The following is a 19,102-nucleotide window of genomic DNA, read 5'->3' on the forward strand; positions in this document are numbered from 1 at the left end:
TAAATGATGCTGTACATTTTCACTACAGTATCATTATGCCTTTAAAAAGCTTTCAAAAGACCAATTTATAAGCATGAAGCGATTTTGAAGATATTTCACTAGTGTTAATAATACCTCACTCAGGTGGCATTCAATTTTCTGAATCCTTGGGTTAATGAGGCAAATAAATCAAAATTAAATTGGCCTTGGCAAAAAAAAAAATTCAAACAAAATTGCATCTATCACATTATACATCCTGAGACTCCTTCAGTACTGTTCACAATGGCTAACAATATTCCAGCTCTCGGAATCATTACACTTACTCATAACACAATCTGAGATTTCTAAAATCAAATAAATCAAACTCCATGACTAGATGAACATAACGCCACATTATAGTATACCAGGAGTAATCACAGTAAGTTGCACACAGTCTTAGTTGAGTACTTTCCATTAAGTGTCCCTAAATTTCAGCTGCTCGCTATTTGTTCAATAATCCAACGGACTCCATCCAGGAGGATTTCACCATTGCAAACCGGCAAGTTTGAAGAAAAAAATTTTCTTTCTTTAAAAAGAAGATACATTCTGCAACACCAGGTTGTCATTCACCATCTCTTTAAAAAAGCCCCAGCAACACCCAGATGTAGCCAAATAGCTGAAACAGACAAAAATCTGAGCATTTTTGAGAAATAAATAATTCTAGTCACATTGCTGTAGTAGGAATGTAGTAGGGAAAAAAAATATTACCTTCACTCACTTCTCTAAAATATGAGAGAAAGGAAATGTTTTCCAGACACTATAAAAGGGATTCTACTGTTGGGGAATACCAGTGTTGCCAGTTCTTTAAAAAAAAATAAATAAAAATAGTTAATAATATACAATACAGAGAACTAAAGATGCCTAAGTTGTCACCAGAAGTAATAAATTCAGCATGAGCAAACAACAATCAACAAATACTGACGCGGTGGTTACCGTTGTAGCCAAGTAACAAATGCACTTCTCTACCCATGGAGCCACCCACCTGCACAAGGGCATCCTTTCACCATAAGGAACTTCCTACAAACGGAGCCCCAGACGAAAAACAAACTTCCACACTGAGCTGTTGTAACCACCTTCATCCACTAAAGTCAGCGGCATAGACTCAAGATTGCCATATACACAATATTTACTTTTTTTTTTATGGAAAATGCTGCACAAAGGGGGGTTGGGTGTTTTTTCCAAAATAAGTTACTACTATTAACATTTAAAATTTAATGAAAGCATGCAAAAGCTTGAAGTTTTGTTTTTTGCTGATTTTTTATTATTATTATTTTGAAATAGATAAGGGCCCAAGTGCCCTTGCAGGCACAGGTTGAAAGCAACAAGAAACAGCACAGAAACATTTGCGCAATTTCCCCCGGGCAGCGCCTTCCTTGTGGCTCTGCAAAACAGTTTGTGTACCCGCGAGCTTGACGAGGAGCAATTAATGTGATGATCTAATGCATTTGTTTCGCTTTTCCTCCTCCCAGAGAACAAACGGCACCACAGAAAGTCAAGAATTTTCTAACCGTTGCTAGAAAAGCAGTGAGAAACTCTGTTAGAGACACTCGTCCGTTTTGCTGAAGCTTTAATTAGCAATTTATGACCAATGTGTATGTACAGCCAACGAGCAATTTCCACAGCCAGGAGTTGGACAGAAGAAACCCGCTCTGGAGAAAGCACTCGCCATTCTGCTCGGATCTGGGAGAGACAGGCTCCATCCAGTCCCCATCCCACATCAGCCACCCGGGTCGGCCGCCTCCTCCACCAAGGTCCCATTCACCAGGGTCTAGGCGTTCCATTTTTGGGCAGCTTAAAGAAAACCATTCCAAAAGGTGTTGATTTCGACCTCCACATAAAACCAAATGAGCATTTTCCCAGCTCCTGAATTAAAGTTCAGTGCCTAACCCCAGCACGCCGACACTGCTCAGCGCCCGGCCGCTGAGGAAGCAGATATTTCAGAAGAACAAGAAGTTCTGCTTCAAGTTATTCCTTCGAGTTTTGGTCATGACAGACGGGCATTGAGAGAAAGTCACCATTCAACGGTTACTCAAATTGCTTGCTCAGAATGACACAGTAATTTTATTCTGATTTTTAGTCCGCGGAACAGAAGCCGCTATCAGTCCTCTCGAGGCTTTCTGCTCTCTGGCAAGGAGTATTGATTTGTGTTTTTATCGCGCCTACCAGGTAGTGGTTGCGCACTATCATTACCCGAATAATTTATAACAACAGGTGAGGAAGAAAGCTTGGAAACTAAACCAAATGTATCTTGGATGGGCTCAGGAAAAAGATGAAACATCACTGGAGCAGCTAAAACAGCCTTTTAAATCAGTACGTGGTGCAGGTCTGAGATACTCTCGTATGTTCTGAACAGCACTTAAAAGCATGTAAACTTGCGTTACTATCATGCACGTCACTAACTCTGACAGATATTATCACGGGAGCAACACGAACGCAGTGACACGTCACCTGCTCGCAGGATCAGGCTTTAGCCATAAACCAGAATATGAAAGTTAAGATTACATTAGAACACAACAAAAAGGGTTAAAGAAACTCTCCCAGAAAAAAGTATCGTAAAAGAAGCCAGTGGCGCAAGACTCCTTTCTACCACTGAACCAACGTTAATTTAAAAGCCAAGATTCATTTGAAACCATTCACCTGTAAATCAAAAAGTCCCCAAAGATTAATTTCTGCATTTACACTATTTGCAAAATATATTTAACTCAGAGGCATCCTTTTTTTTTTTTTCCCCTGAAATAATTGCTTACAAGATGAGGACTAAAACACAATCTCAAGTGTAGTAAAGGTAATTGCGGCACTTACTGCTCGTGTCATGTTGATGTATTACTACGTATCAAAGGTCACAGTTCTGTACTCATACATTATCAAATTTGAAAGAGCAATATTCGATTCCGACCAACCTTTAAACTGCCCGGAACGTGTGTGAAAATGGATGTGGGGCTAACTTGGGTTTTTAAAAAAAAAAAAATAAAATAAAAATGAACCCATGTTTCGGAAGCTGCAGGGTCAATCAAGCCAGACTGACGGGGTTAGGTGTCACTTCTGCGCCTCTAATACTCTCTTAGATTATCAATGAGGTGCAGTACGCTGATCACAAGCTACAGCAGCCGCACTAATGAAAATGAAACAGTCTGAAAAAATCAGGTAATACAGGCCTGTGACACAGGGCAGTACCTTGTGGACAATAATGCAGGAATAAGGACATAAATCACCATTTAGATAGAATAAAACTTGTAATACCCACCCTGAAATGTATGCGCCTATGGAATCAGCATCTTCACAGTTCTTCAGTCCCCTCTGAAGTTGCCACACAATTTTTTTTTTTTTTTAAATACTGAGTCACAAGGCAGGCTTTCCCTGTGCACACAGAATTTTGCAGTCGTATGCCAGCCCACCCTTCCATGGTGGGTCACTGGCTGCTCGTGGCATGAGCCAGGAGTTCTCACAATTGGTTGTAGCACAGATAAATGGGTCTTATCAGAAGAACCTACTCAACCTTGAACCACTTTCTTTTCCTACATATGCCAGTCCAACTCGGGGGCGGGGGCTGCACTGAAGAAGCTGGGGCACCCTCATCCTTGTTTTGGTAACATATGAGAGCCTTAAAAAAAAAAATAATCATCTACGAAATCCAAATTGATTTGAGTATAGCCAGCACCGGATGCACTACTAAACAGAATTATCACCTTAAAACCATAAATCACTGCTACGCAAAGGGCAGCCTCTTACCCCAGCCATCATCATAATCCAGATCAGACGAATCTTCAGTAGCTTTTTCAGAACCAGGTTTTTCCTCAAAGAAATTACATACACAGCAAAGGCGGCACACGTTCAAACAACAAGCTATACCAGTTAATTTCATAATCTTTAGAATTTCCTTTAAAAATACCAAATTTAAAAACGGGAGCAGGAGTTTAAATATTTTCTCTTTTACAAGCAGAAAAGCTGAGACAGACATTTCACGAAGTCTACCAGACCCCAAGAATTCCCGCTAATTAACATCTTTCCCATTGATTTTAATGGAGTTTCAACTGCAGGTGATGTAACTACCGGTCAAGGCCACAACTAGGATTAAAATGACACTTCTGATTAAAGATACTGTTTATAGTACATAAACACACATTCCCCTTACTACAGCAAAAACAGAGGTATCACAATAATAAGAATTTAAGCTATAAATATACAGGATTTCCTGTTTAAATAACAGCTCAATATACAAAACATACAAGATAGAAGTACAAACATTCCTCAAGAAATAACAACTTTCAGATTTCTTTCAAAACCGCATTTAAAAGAGTTTTCTTAAAAATGCATTTTCTCGGCGTTTTTGAAAAACGTTTTTCTTTGTGTGCTGAACAGGTCAAAAATTAAGTTTCATCAACTGAGCAGAACTCCTTGAGGTGATGCAAGGAATTAGAGAGCAGACCGTTTCAGGAGAGCTAGAAGGTCTTTGTTGCTTGAGTTTTCTACAAATCCAGCATCTCTATTTTCATTTAGGCAGCAAAAATGGAGAGAGAAAGAGAGAAAGAATTATTATTTCAATATAAGTTACGAATTTAGAGACGAATTTGAATTTACAAACGGAATGCCCAAAATTGCCAGATCTCCAGTATTCGCACCCCTTGTTTTCTCCTATATCTGATAATTTCAGGATTTTGTTGCACGTATTTCTCTGGCAGTTGCAATCTCCCTTTCGCAAATTATTCCTGTCACACAATAAAAGGAAAATACATGATTTCACGGTGGTGAAGGCTTATGAAGCCCTCCTGAAAAACATTAGTAGTTGTTTACTGGGGATCCCAGCAGCACAGCACTAGGTAGGTACAGGAGCAGCCCCTGGAGTAGGTTTGTTCCCACAGCGAGGAATAACCAGTTTTTATAAGAATCGGTCAGGACCCTCCCTCCCTCCTACACAAAAATTAAGTCACGATCAAATTGATTTTATGCAACCTTGCGAGGGTTATATTATGATTCAATGCCTTAGGTTTTTGCACTGTTGCCAAGCTAGATGATCTATCAAGAGTCTTCGGAGTGTTTGCTTTAATCTCAAAACCCCATGGTTTGGGAGCAAATTATTGTATAATCAATACGTTTCATTTTAAAACCCTTCGCTCTATCCTGCCTATCATACACCTCTCTAGGTCTTATTCTTGCAGAGACAAGATTGAATGTGACCTGACAGGACCCCAGAGAGGTTCACAAATCAAAAGCAATGGTGGAGAGAAGTCAAATTCCTTGAGGCTCAGGATCTTAAGGGACAACTCTATTATTTTTTTTAAATGCTGGAGGGCAGCAGTTCCTACTGTTAGACGCTACTGTAACTTATTCTATTTGTTGTGTAAACAAACCTGTGGTAAAAACCAGGTGCTAAGAAATTCCCACCTGCTCAGGATGCCACACTTTTCCTCCAAAGAGACAGAATCCAGAGCATAAATTGCACTTAATTTCAGGCTACTACAATCTCAAGTATGGCACACTTCTGATGGAAGTTTACAGTTTGTGCTCTGACAGAAGTTGTGGTGCGTTACTAGGCACCAAGACCTGGAAGGCAACAGCCCCATGCCAACCAGCCCCATAGGAACATTTGCATTAGAAGAGTTGGTTGCAATTCCTCACCTCCTTCACCCTCTACAAACTTGACACCTGTGAACTCCACCCAAAGACCACACACTGGAAGAGCAGAGCACTGCCACAGATCAGTAATTAAGTTTTACATACACTTTCAGGGAATCCAAACTTTCTGACAACGGCCAAAAATCTCTCCCATGAACTATCACACAGAACCTGCCATTTAATACATTCTTAAGCGTAAAGAGGAAAGGTGGACACCACTGGAAAGAACTCCATTGGTCACAGAGTAATTTCCTATTGCCCTCTCATTCTCAAACCCTGTTTTAAACCTAATGCCTCCTGCAAGGTTATTGGTCCAAATTATTAGGAACTTTCAAACTTCCAGTCTGAGTTTATTCATGGAAAATATACTTTCCTCCTAGTGTTTATGCACTTGATGACCTGTAGCCTTTTTTTAAATTAGGTTGTATTAGGGATGTGTCTTCTATACAGTCTCCTATATACTACAAACATATATGTGAAACTTGAGAGGCTCACTACACCAGAAATCCGCACAGGTTTACATTTATCAGTTCAAGACAGTAACTGAAACACGAGATGCTGAGATCTGAGGCACTAACTTTTAACCATGCGACTGGACAGGAAAGAACATCTTTGAGATATTAGGCAAAAAAAAAAAAAACACAAAACAACATGCAAGACATGGAAAGAAATGAGGGCTAAACATTTTGCTTGACAACACTCAGTTCTCTTTGCCAACAGAGATGCAAAATGAATCTTCGAGGTTGTTGTTCTCGTGAAACAATTCGCAGAGGGGCCATTCCTTACCCCATGGTCAGTCTTCCCCATTGTGGAAGACCTAACAAAACCTCACTCCAGAAGCAGCTTATTTAGAACTTCCTTTATACCCAGTACTCTTGTACTGAGTATGTTCAGACTTTAGGAAGATTAAGACCTTTGAAGTTCTTAATAGCAGACCTAACTATTGAATAATGAACAGCTCCCTCTCGCCTACTCACTTGTCCATCACCACAGATCACAAGTGCACAAACATTACTAAGTTCAGAACCATGCACCAGAGAAGTGTTTCTCTTAACCTTTGAAGGTTAATAAGGTTATAAAAAAAATAATTACTGCTACAGTTTCACTAATCCTAGAAGTAGAAAAGAATTTCTAAGTTTTAATGTTTAAACAAACAGGATAAGAGCAACTTGGCTACCATCATCTAGACAGTCTTATTCTACCAAGTTATTGTCATGTACTTATTCTGGAACTAATTCTAAAAAGCAAACAAGTTTCTTCAATGTGATTCATTGTGAAATGCATCCTTATTATTTCTGACATCAGAACATGATATATTAGCCCGGGGTATGCACTGCCATGTAGTAACGGCCAAACCCTAACTACATTTCCTGAAAAATCTTTTCAGGCTCTTACCTTCGTTATCTCTTAAGATCTTGTTCTGACAGACAAAACACCCTCCCTCCCAATCTGTTTCACTCATTTTTTTTATTTAATACTTCCATTGGCTTCTACTCATGCTCCACATGGGGTTCAACCTTCTCGCTCTTGACTTGAAGGCAACCATGCACTCCCCTAGTTATATGCTCTTGATAACCTCTAGATCAGTCCATAAATTGTCAGCTTCTGCATCATCTTCATTTGCCTTTCCTTGAGAGCTTCTTCTGCTTTTCCTGCGTGCAGGCTGAACGGCTTTCTTGAGACAAAACTATCTCCATCCCAAGATTCCACTAAATGATTTATTTCTGTCAAAACATCCAAGGGTAATCAATTGTGTTCTCCTTTAGAATAAGTATTAGAATTTGCAGTAACATTCCCTCATTTCCCTGTTCTGCAGGCTTTTTAGTAAAACTTAAATTTGACCAACTGGCTCACTTCAATTTATTTTGAACCAGAACACTCATTTGTCTTTCATGCCAGATTTTACATAGCCCAGGTAATTCCTCCCTAATATATAAACTGCTTTTGAATAAAAGGAGATCTCTGCAATTACTCACAATATTTCAGAAGCAATAAAACATGGCACCAACAAGCTTGTCAAGTATTACTTTACTACCCCACTCAATTTTGCTTTTCACCCAGACCACAGGAAGAAGAGGGACTTGCATAACATCTCTTGGAAGTGAGATCTTCACAGGACCCAGCTTTTAAGTACTTCTGAAAAAAGTAAGATTCAAGTACATACTAGGAAGTCAGAAGACACTAAAACATGGAACTATGGCATTTCTTATATTTTTCACTCCTACTTTCTTCCACCTCCTCATCTTTTGAGAGTCAGTGATATTTAACCCAACTGCAGACTGACGACTGCTGTACCTTTTTGCTCTACGTAGTCCTACTTCCAAGTTTTTTGGTGTTAGAAAGACATGACTAAGTGTGGCTGCTGCTGTTCACTGAGGGCTATTTTTGGATTTCGATCCAATTCCTGTTGGACAGGCGTCTTTTACTATCGCCACACTCGCAGCAGACAGAAGCCAAGAAGCAACTGCTGCAGAAACTGAATCCTCTTCTCACATACGTATCAGGACTGGGGCACACAACTTGGCAGGAGTAACACATGAATGCTTACTGTAAATTGAGGAAAGCTCACAGTCATATGGATCTCCCTGAGCCTGAATTCACTTACAGATTAATTAACCCTCTACCCTCACTCACTATAGCTGCTTTTAAACCCTGATAAATGAGAAAGGTAAAAGTAGATCTTTCCTAGACCAAACTACCAGGACATCCTTAACATCTTTTTCGAGCCTTCTGAAATAAATAGTGGGAACAACTGCTTAGACACACTTTTAATACAAAAGTCTTTCATGAAAACTCTGTTACGCACTTAAAACTCACTTAACTCCGTTACGCGCTTAAAACTCACTTATTCTTCCCCTCCTCAAAAATTCTAGATAGTCTTCGGTCTCATAAAGCCAGGTTTTTGCATTTTAACAAGTATTTATTTCCACATCAGGTTGACAGTCTCTACTTGATCCTTCAGTGACATATTAAACAGAAAGTATCAATCACTCCTGTGGCAAGTTGCTAATGTCACATTTAAGAATGTTGGGAGAAACAACACGTTCTTTCCCCCCCACACCATACCAGATACTGAGCCTCATTTTTCAAAAAAAACGAAAAAAAAACCCCAACCCAAAAACACAGAAAAAAAAACACAAAAGAGATTCCCAAAAACCTAAGAAGCATCTGAAACATTCAGCAGGACATCTGAAAACAGACATCTCCCAGGCTAATGAAAAAAAAAAAAAAACTTTGATGTATAGCTCCAATATCAACCAATTATTTTCTCAGTCAGTTCAGTAAATGCTATATGCATTTCAGCTCAGTGGTTGCTTGTTATGGGAAGGACCTCAAATTACTCTACAAAAAGCCTGACACTTAAGATACAAATTTTTAGCAGGAAATAATACATGGGCCTAGACTAATCTTAACTTCTGAAGTGACAGCAATTCATGCTTTCATATCCCATATGAGGGATCATAACATCAAAGTTTACTTTTTTTTAGTGCTTATAATGTAAGTACATCCAACAACCTACTGTGCTGAATTACTGACGTAGTCTGTGATTTTTTTTTTCTCCAAAGAAATCAGGCTTTAAGCAGACAGATTTGCCATGTAAAAAATGCAATGCAGAAATTAACATCTGAATGTCTTACAAAATAATGAATGAGTTTTGTCACCTTGCAGGAAAAACTATTTCTATTTTAAAGAGGTTCTGGAATATAAAATACATTCTCTTAAAATATTAAACAATGCATTCTCCTCCTATCACTTTGCACCCTCTACTTTCCTCGTACTGTAAGACACGTTTGGAGAAGGGACTGTTTCCTTTGTATTCCCAACTAAGATAGTCACACACAAGATAGTCACCTTTGTTTATATAAATAAAACCAAACACTTAAAAGTACTCCTTTAATCACATGCCTATATTTTGTCTATTAAGACTATTAATTAAAATACGAATTGCAATTTAGTTAGTGAACCAGAAAAACATTTCCTCATTTATCTAAATACAGACTAAACTTATTCTGACTGATATAAGGGTTGAGCTTCTAAACCAACCCCAAAGAACTGGAAAATAAAGCATATATTTGGAAAATAAAATTAATCATCACTGTTCACGTAATGACTATGTCTCAAAGACATGGCTACTAAGGTCTTGTTTAGCAACACGCTTTTCTTCTGGAGGGCTTTTGAGCTACTAAGATTTAGCTTTTTGCTACCTTTACACCATAAAACCAGTTCACCTTGGGAACAAAACAATGGATAAAAATTGTTTTTCAAGTTTCTCCTTCCCTCCATACAGTGAGGTACACAGAGAACACCACACATGATAAAACTTTTATCAGAACTACTACTAAATCAACCAAGTTACATGTGGTCAGCTTTTATTTCTAAAAAAATCTTGTTGATTTAGGTACCTCACTTCCAGGCACCAGAAAAATTCTAGTCCAGGTTCCCAACTGTTATATTTAACAGGAAATGTATAACAAGCGTCCTTCGCTTGAAAAGGTATACAATAAAAAAAGTAAAATTTCAGTAATCCAGCAGCAAAAATTAATTGTAATTTTAACAATAAATAAGATCAACAGACTTTAAACACAGTTAGGAAAAGCCTTTTGGCAAACGCACATGCGCTTCCCCTATTGATCAGGGATCTACTTCTAGTCTGTCAAAGCCACCTTAGCTACATACAGACACGCTCCTTTTAAGCTGTCACATTCCTTCTGAACTTCCACAAAGTAACTGTAGGATAGCTGCATACAGCAGAACAGGAATTCACTTCAGTTTTAGGAATCACAAAGCAAATATTGCTGCTAGAGGTCTTTATTTTCCTTTAACAAAATACACAAAGGCACAAAATTCACTTATATCTTGTCATTATTGTACAGGTATAAATAGTGCTTTGTATTCAAGTACAATCAAGTGCAGAGACTTTCTATATTTTATGTAAACACAAAACAGTTTTGTATGTACGTGCCTCCGGTTCACCTGCAATGCAAATACCAAAGGAGATGCCATTTATCTGAGTGCCATTTAACTGAATTCTGTCAAAAAGTTAGACAATGAATAACATTAACAACACTGTAATGACACTTCCATATGCTTAAGTCAGATGACACTTTAGCTTGTAAACATCTGTGTATTTAAAATGTACTTAATTTTAACAGGGAAGCATTAAAAAGTATGTTTAGGTCACTAGATCAAACTTACTAGGTCAGTCGCTGCCAGTAATTGCTCTTACGTGTGACAGCTAAAGAGATGTCAAATTATAGGTCACCCTTAGCAAAGCTATACTTAAGTTTTTAAATATGCAAACCGAACTATGGCTACAACTGTTAGACTTCAACCAACTATACATTCTGTGAGTTAACTTATTTAAAGACACATGCTTAATTTACAAGACCCACTTTTACACATAGCTTTGACATACTGTGGCAGTTGAGGCAGTTTGAGCTCAAGCGAGATTTTTTAAGTTGTACCATTAAAAAAAAAGCTCACCTGAATAGTAACAACAGGCATGAACAAAGCTAAAAAACTAGCTACAGAAGGCACTTGAAGTACTTTATTCTGCTTTCATTAAAAATTCTTCACTTGGTTCAGCTGGAATAGACTCCGAAATAGAGTCTTCAGTCGTTGAAATGTTTTCTGCTTCTTCTTTTTCAACTTCTTCAGCTAGCTTATCATTTAGCTGCTCAGGACTTGGTGCTTTATCATCTGTCTCATTTGTCTCAACAATATGGGTCATGTCTTCTTCAGATTCTGTGGAAAGAAAAATGATGAAATAACCATTTCCAGAAATGAAGAGGTAGCTCATATTCTTAAAAGGCAAACGAACCAACATTTTGCAATCGCACATAGGTTTTGACTATTCACCGCCTGAAGTTCTCAACAAGAGGGTCACGGGTAAAACCTGTAAAATTTAAGGAAAAAGTACTATGGAAAAGAGTTCAGATCCCACTATGAAAATATTAGTTATTATTTGTATATGTTCACTCTCAACAGAATCTTTCTAAGTTTGTTCAGTAATGTGAGACTGTCACAAATAAGACATGATGGTAATTCAGCTTCTTTGTGCTTATTAATGGAAGTTTTACAAACATTCTATTTGGTGAAAACTACTTCAAACATAAGGAGCCAGATAATCAGGGGGAAAAAAATATTATTCTAATCTAGCTCTCAACATCTCAAAAACAGCCAATGAAAATTACTGCATATTCTCAATCTTCCGACAGAAACTGTAGGAAGGATACACAGGAGCATCTTTACTCTCAGTCTGGAATGGGAGTTTCTTTGATAATAGGCATATTTTGAAGATCAGTCAAAAATATTTATCGTAAGTACTACCTCTAAAGAAGTAAATTCCAGCTTCACAATAGGATTTCAGTAGCGTGTGAGACATAAGAGTCACATCTTGATGTAAGCATAAGCACTGAAGAACTGACCACCACGTGCTGCACTAAATGACACAAGTACTGTAGAAGGAGAGTATTGGTGGCAGTTTATTGACTAGTTTAGTCAACGCTATACAGTATTAACACACACTGTGAAGGCAAACAGTTTGCAAAACTGATGCAAAGTTACAGCTCAAAAATGTTAGCTTTATCAAATGTCTGTCGTTTCATATTTATCAAAACACATTGGGTGTCGGAGCAACCAGGCTGCTTAAGGCTGATGTTCACAGAACTCAAACAGGGCTGAAAGTTTCAGAACCATTGTTCTGACTTCTTGGGTCACTCCTGACAAGAGTGGCTGCTGCACACCCTCGTCCAGCAGACCTGGTACGACTGCCATCTGTCACCAAGAACTCGAGACCCCTCTTCCCACACACAGCCCCACCCAGCTAGATCCAGGCTTCACTTCAGCCTGCTCAGCGCAGCCCAGCTTCTCCAGTTCTTCCTCTGACCTGATATGCCATCTTAGCAAGTTTGCAGCTGACTTACCTCCTGATTCAGCTTCCTTCCCTGTTTTCTCAATTACAGGCTGTTCAACACCTGCCCTGGCTCCTTGTTCCAAAATTTCTCTGGAGCCATCTGTCAGATGATCAAACCCTCCTATTTCTGCCCAAGCAAACTAATGTTCCCAGTTCCTTTCCAGACTATCCCACTCTCCCTTCCTGCTCTTCAATTTCCATCTTGATCCCATCCCAGCCTGTGCTCAATCTTCATCTCCCAACTGTCAGTTTTCTTTCTGTCTCATCTCTGCATTTTCTCTTCAGCTTCAAATTCTATGAATAAGTTTGTGCCTTTTCCTGCTGCAACACCGCCACACTTGAGTTACATTCCTTCTTTATCGCTGCCGTTCAGACTCAAGTCAAAGAAAGTATAGAACGTGAGGAAGAAACAACTTCATGTCCTCTTAACTCATTTGTGGCATAACCCAACTATTATTTATTTTACAGAGTTTCAGTCTTGTAGTTCTGAACTGAATGATGCTTAGCACTCTGCAGAAGTGAGTTGTTCTTAGTCTAATTGAGGTAAAGAAACTTTTCATTCCGTGCGATCAGGAGGATGCTGAACATCTAAAACATGTTTGAGGACAGCCCCAAGGACCATCAGCCACTAGCAGAAGCTCCTAACTAAAAGGAGAAAACCTGATCAAGTGCACATTCTAACTATCTATATGCAAAGGAACAGTAGAAGAATGCTGCTTTCATTTTTATATTCTACTAAAAGGTATAAAGACACTGCTTCTCTAAAAAAAATTGTCACGTGTTACATGATTTCCCTTCACCTTGTTCTTGATTAAACTTGGTGAAACTCTTGAAACTCTCCAGAATATACAGTTAAAACAAACTAGTTTTGCTCTAATAATTAAGTCTGTCAAAGTTATAAGGAACTTTTATAACGAGGAGGTCCTTTAAATAAGTAGTCAGGGAAATCATAGTAAGTGATGCTACTACTCCAACCATAAACATGACCAACCTTCATTAAACACATACAGTGATTCCATTTTAAATACACCAATTACAGAAAGCTTGCCTGAAGTTAATTTGATCTCAGTATTGCATGATTTAAATTATTGTAAGAGCAGTATATAACAGAAAGCTCTGACCATAGACTTAAAAAGATGACAAAAGAAAATTAGTGTCCTTGATGATTAATACTTAATCCATGATTTAACTGAGGAATGTAGCGACATATACATGATCTCAACAGCAAACAGCCCTATGCTGGCCCAAGGCAAATTTAAGAGCTGTATCAATACAACTTTTAAAAACCTGCTCCTGGCTACAGCAGTTCCTTTCCCTGCCCCCCCCAACACTCCTGCTTAATGCTCCGTACTTAGAAAGCATATGTACTTCATGTTGTAAGCGGTCAGCTACCCATCTTGTTGCAGAGAATATTTCACTGCGTAACCATTGAAATCGCAATACTGCATCACCACTAAATTAAATAGAAGACTTATGTCTGTTATGCAGCAATTCGCAAAAAAAATGGTATAATTGCACTAAAATATAGCTAATTTACTTGTACTTTCACGAGCTTTGGCAGAAGTTTTCTTCACTACTGTAGCTCCCCATTAGGACAGACTTTCACACAGTGCCATGTGTCTCAAATATCTTTAAGGAACATGTGCTTCACAGTAGTCTGCCTTCATGGCTTTGATATCATTGCAAAGCCTTTGAAAAAGCCACCCGGTAACACCACAGCATTTGATCCCCTGTACCCCTGACATCCTACCAAGCAAAACTGAATTGTGGTAGACTGGAAACATAATACATTTTTAAACAAAAATAACTCGTTTACAAGTCATTAAACTCAAGGTAAATTGACCCACATCTGCTTGAGAAATCATTGAATTCTAGCCATATTAGCTGAACTAAGGAAAGAGCACAGTAGGCAGAAACTCACATCTTCTCAAAGAAACAACAGCTCACAAAAATACAGCAGGCTCATGCTGCCCTATGAAAGCAGGGCATATTTGGTAAAAAGGCAAGCCAAATCTCCGAAACAGAACATGCCTCCAGTCCAGGGTTTGTCTTTTTAAAAAAAAAAAAAAACAATCCAAACGCAGACCATTCTGATCAGAACAAATACTCAAGCTTATTTTTTAGTCCTTTGTCCTCAACCAGTTTTATTCCTGGATCAAGTTTCTGCTCCATCTATAACACTTGCCCAAAGCCAAGCCCTACTTCTGGTAATACTCATAGATAAGCGTGCACTTGAAGCAGGTTTATTTCTGGAAGACAGCAGTACCATGAATCCTTCTGTTGAACAACAGACCCAGTTTCTCCATCTACCTTTAAAATGGAAGTCCTTTCAAACATACTAGCAGTTGCTGTATTCCAAGAATCCTTAAAAGTGACAGAGCATTATAAATATTATCATAAAATATTTCATCAGGATGGTCAAGAAATGTCATAAAAATTTTAACAGGAAGTTGTCTCCATAAAGTGCTGACCACCGTGGCGAAATCTGAAGTTCAAAGGCATCTGAACAAAGACCTCCAAACACCAGCACCAGCTCTTCACCACAAAACACTGAAGCAGTCAAATATTGTTTAAACCTTCAGAAGTTTGCTAAACGCTAAACCTGAATCAAGAACACAGCGTAACAATACCAAATGCAGGTAAAGACAAATTAATCAAGAGGATAAAAGTGGCTCCCGTTGGCTTTTTCAGTATGATCCAAACAACAGCAGTTTTTTTGTTTTGTGGGGGTTTTTTGTTTGTTTGGGTTTTTTTTTTTTTTTTTAAAGAGAAGTACATAGGAGAACAGACTAGCCTTTGATGAAAAAAATTCAAGACAGAGCCATTTAAGAAAAAGGCAAGAACAGAACTGAAGTATATAGCTTCATTCTGGTACTAAAACTTGCCAAGTTACTCTGCTGAACAGGGAAGCATGACGTTTGTGCCTCAGAGTGACAGCTGATGACTCCGTATTTCCAAAGGATTAAAAATCCAAGGTTCAGTGCCAACATCACTCCCCATAACCGTTCTTCAGATCTCTTATCCACAGGAGTTGCATGTAACATGCTTGTCACTGCACGAGCACACAACTGGAAAGAGACTCAGCTTCATGCTCTACTCATTAGTAAAAGTAGCTGACTAGTAAAAAAAGTATTTATAGCACTTCTGTATCACATTAGCTTGCAGGTTCTTCGAGCTATGCAGCTACGGTTTAAATGAGTTACAGCTAAGAGCTGGATCTCCCTGTGCTGTCAGCGTTGTGGTGGAGTTGGTTTCCTGATGTTAATGTTTGTCTACAGCTGTAAGTGCAGATATTCTCTATGCTTGCTGTGACGGCGGCTGTATCACCGCACTGAACAAAAGCCTTCCCCAGAGCTACGCCTCAATGATAGTTTTGTACCTTAAACTTATAACCAAGGAATAAGTTCATTTATTAATAAAGCCCAACTGCTGGTAAGCAGTTATGTTTCAAATTAGAGTTCTGATGGAAAAAGTGATTTACTGAAAGTGATATTTTTCTCATTCATAAGAGATTACTTCGTGGCAAGTCACAGGCAGTTAATACACAGTGACAAAATGATAGGGTAGCCCTGGCCTCTTCTACACCAACAAGACATTTCTCAGATATTAGTTACATAAAATATTAACACATACTTTATTTCTGGCTGCTTACTAATTATCGAAAAAGAATAGTTCGCATCATCTCAGAGACGAGATATTTAGAAAAGATCAGATATTTAAGCCAGATAAACCAAAAAAGTCAGTGTGCCAGTTACTTATTTCTTGTGCCTCTTCTGAAAAATTTCACCATATACTTCCTTGCAGGACAAGAAAATCAGGGAATGAACTCCACAGTGGTTTCCTTTGTCATTGTTTTTAAATAAGGCAGCACATTAATACAAGACCCCACCAACAAAAAACAAGTAATTTTCAGTGTTAAAGGTAAATGGGTAAAGTCATATTTACTGCAATAAAACCATCCTATTTTTATCCTGAAATACTTGATAAAATTCTGCTTTCAGAAAAGCAACAGTTATTTTGGGGAATTTTCATTCCTACATCTCAAGTGCCTAACAAAAATATCACACTAATTCTTAAGGGTTTATATTTTGCATAACATCTATACACTGACTCAGTAGCTCAGACCCATTTAGAGGCATAGTTTGATAAGCACTTTCTTCAATGATAATACCAGCTTAATTAGCATCTCCCCTCTCCCAAAACCTCTAAGAACCTGCAGTTATGGATAATACTCAGAAGCCCTCAAGGCATACACCTCCAAGAGCTGAATATCCATCTTTAAGAGCCTCCCCATTTGATTCACACAGACGAAACTAAGCTGAGCTTTGAAAACCCCAGTAAAAAAAACCCCAAACTGTCTGTTTTGCAAGAATCTTCTATTTTTAAAAGTAGCCAAGAGCTACTAACCTACCCTCCACTCTGCTGAAAAGATCATTAGATCATTTAAGGGCAAAGACGACTTTTACATCGTCTTAGCTTCATGCATCTGACTTCAGTCTTTCTTTCATGCTAGTAATAGTCCTTTTAATGAAGTAAGAGTGCACTATGGCCCAGGAAAAGAAACCAACCAAGTTTTCCCTATAACGTACCGGCACCAGACCACACCCAGAGATGGCTACAGTTAGATATGACTTTCCTACCCGTCTCATGCAGCCTTTTCATGCCAGAAGTAAAGGACAATGCCATTCTGTACTCCCTGTTGAAGATAATCATTCCTTCTGTTAACACTCTGACGGTTTCCCACAGTTGGTGTGTTTCTAGCCCAAGTCTCAGGGCTGTACGCTATTTGATAACTTACCCCCCAAGATCCATGTTTAAACTAATGGAAAATCCCATCAAGTACTCAGTAGCACATCTAACTGGAGATTCTCTGGTTTGAAATTGTAATTTCTGCAGTCTCTTAAAACACTGCATCTTCCTGTTGGCTGTACACCAGATGCCTACTGTATCTGCAGACTATAAAACGTCTCAAAAGGAACTATGTTAAATTAAAATTGACAATTTGTCTTTGAACTCCCTGATTTTAAACAAGGCAGTTTTACTAGATTTTCCTGCCCTGAGGAAAACAGCAAAAGGAACAAAGGCAGAAATTCCAACACACCTCTATCAAATGACCTGCTGAACACAGTGAAAAGTTAACCACTTCGGCACATATTCCCTTCTTAACAATTTCTGTAATTTACAGTGCTATGTTTCTATCCGTTTATCACTAACATTATAACATTTTGTTATGCCACCATTTCCATGAGACATATCACTCAACGTGAAGAAATTTTAGGGTTCAGGACAGAAGACAAGTATGAACAAGCTAAGCTAGAAGCAAGGACAAGGAGAATTGAAAAAAACACAAACTGCACCCACTATGAAGTTACAACAGAATGTTAGAACAGACTAGTTCAGCTGCAAGGGACTAATAACAACCATCTAGTCCAACTGCCTGACCAATTCAGGGCTGACCAAAAGTTAAATCGTGTTAAGAGCATCGTCCAAATACCTCTTAAATACCAACAGACTTAGGGCATCAACCACCTCTCTAGGAAGCCTGTTCCAGTGTTTGAGTTCTTCAGTTGTTCTTGTTCTTATAAAAAGCTCATGTAGACAGAGATCTAGATGGCAGGGGAGAGGATTTCATTAGACATTAAGAAAAAAAAAGCAGACTTCACAAGATTAGCACATACCTTCTGTCTGTTGAGTCTCCTGGGGTTTTCTTTCTCTAGGTTCTAGAAGCTCAGTTTCAGATCGTAGTTCTGTAGATTGCTTTTTTTCAAAGCTGAAGTCTGGAAGCCGTGGAGCCCGAGGTCTAGTTTTTCTCGCAGGATTCAGGAAAAAGCAGTAGGCACACCTAAATGCTACACAAAAGTACACCCAGTAAGTAGCCTCACTAATTAATTTCACATTTGGCCTTTATTCCTACACTATATTCTGACTGTCCAAAACACTAAAAACAGAGAAGTAGATAAGTGACTACCAGTATCTGAGAGTATCTCCATCAAACTTACACAAGCTGTTCCTACAACTCCATTTTTAGCTTCAGCTTACATTTGCTGCTTAAAAACCTGTTTCCTTTCATCTCTGTTGCACTTACAACTACTGCCCACCACTGTGAAAGATTTGACCACAATGAACAAAATAATGCAATTCAGTACCACAAGATGTTGCCACATAGTATTATTCTATCCTTTCCTATAAAAGATTAAGTTGGCAGATGGTTGGGTTTTTTCCCCCTCCTTAAGATGCCACTTTCCACATCGTTTGAATAAGGGGATGCTATGGATTCTGCAAGGTATGTCTCATGCTGCTTTTTGAGGAGCATTCTGCTCCAGTGCTGCTTAATTAAGAAAAGGCAGTTTTGTTGTGGAGAAGTACTGGATACCACTTAATAGTTAAAAGCATATTTCTGCGCCCCCCCCCCCCCCCCCCGCCCCCCAGACAAGGGGGAAGTGGCAATTTCTTGCACAGTTGAATTGTGAACTCACTTAAGCTAGGATGACATATAGACTACATATCTTTGGTTCCATAGGAAATGTTCAGCTTATTCTTACAATGTTGTATATT

General features: G+C 38.6%; 1 protein-coding gene across 7 annotated transcripts in view; it reads right to left on the reverse strand.

Moving 5' to 3' along the window:
* Positions 1 to 874: 874 nt before the first annotated feature.
* The window catches only part of LNPK (lunapark, ER junction formation factor), a 53,583-nt gene continuing 35,355 nt past the window's right edge, over positions 875 to 19,102 (reverse strand). For 5 of the 7 annotated variants that reach the window (XM_054208781.1, XM_054208779.1, XM_054208778.1 and 2 more), the window contains 2 exons: positions 18,226 to 18,396; positions 10,425 to 11,376 (listed from right to left, as the gene is read on the reverse strand). In XM_054208781.1, the coding sequence (XP_054064756.1) occupies positions 11,180 to 11,376; positions 18,226 to 18,396 (368 nt within the window). In that variant the 3' untranslated portion in view covers positions 10,425 to 11,179. Of the gene's footprint in view, positions 4,502 to 10,424; positions 11,377 to 18,225; positions 18,397 to 19,102 lie in introns of those variants that run through there. The other 2 variants (XR_008467685.1, XR_008467686.1) reach the window with 2 other exon arrangements.

The sequence above is a fragment of the Rissa tridactyla genome, chromosome 7 (genome assembly GCF_028500815.1).
Source record: "Rissa tridactyla isolate bRisTri1 chromosome 7, bRisTri1.patW.cur.20221130, whole genome shotgun sequence".
In the NCBI taxonomy this organism is placed as follows: Eukaryota; Metazoa; Chordata; class Aves; order Charadriiformes; family Laridae; genus Rissa; species Rissa tridactyla.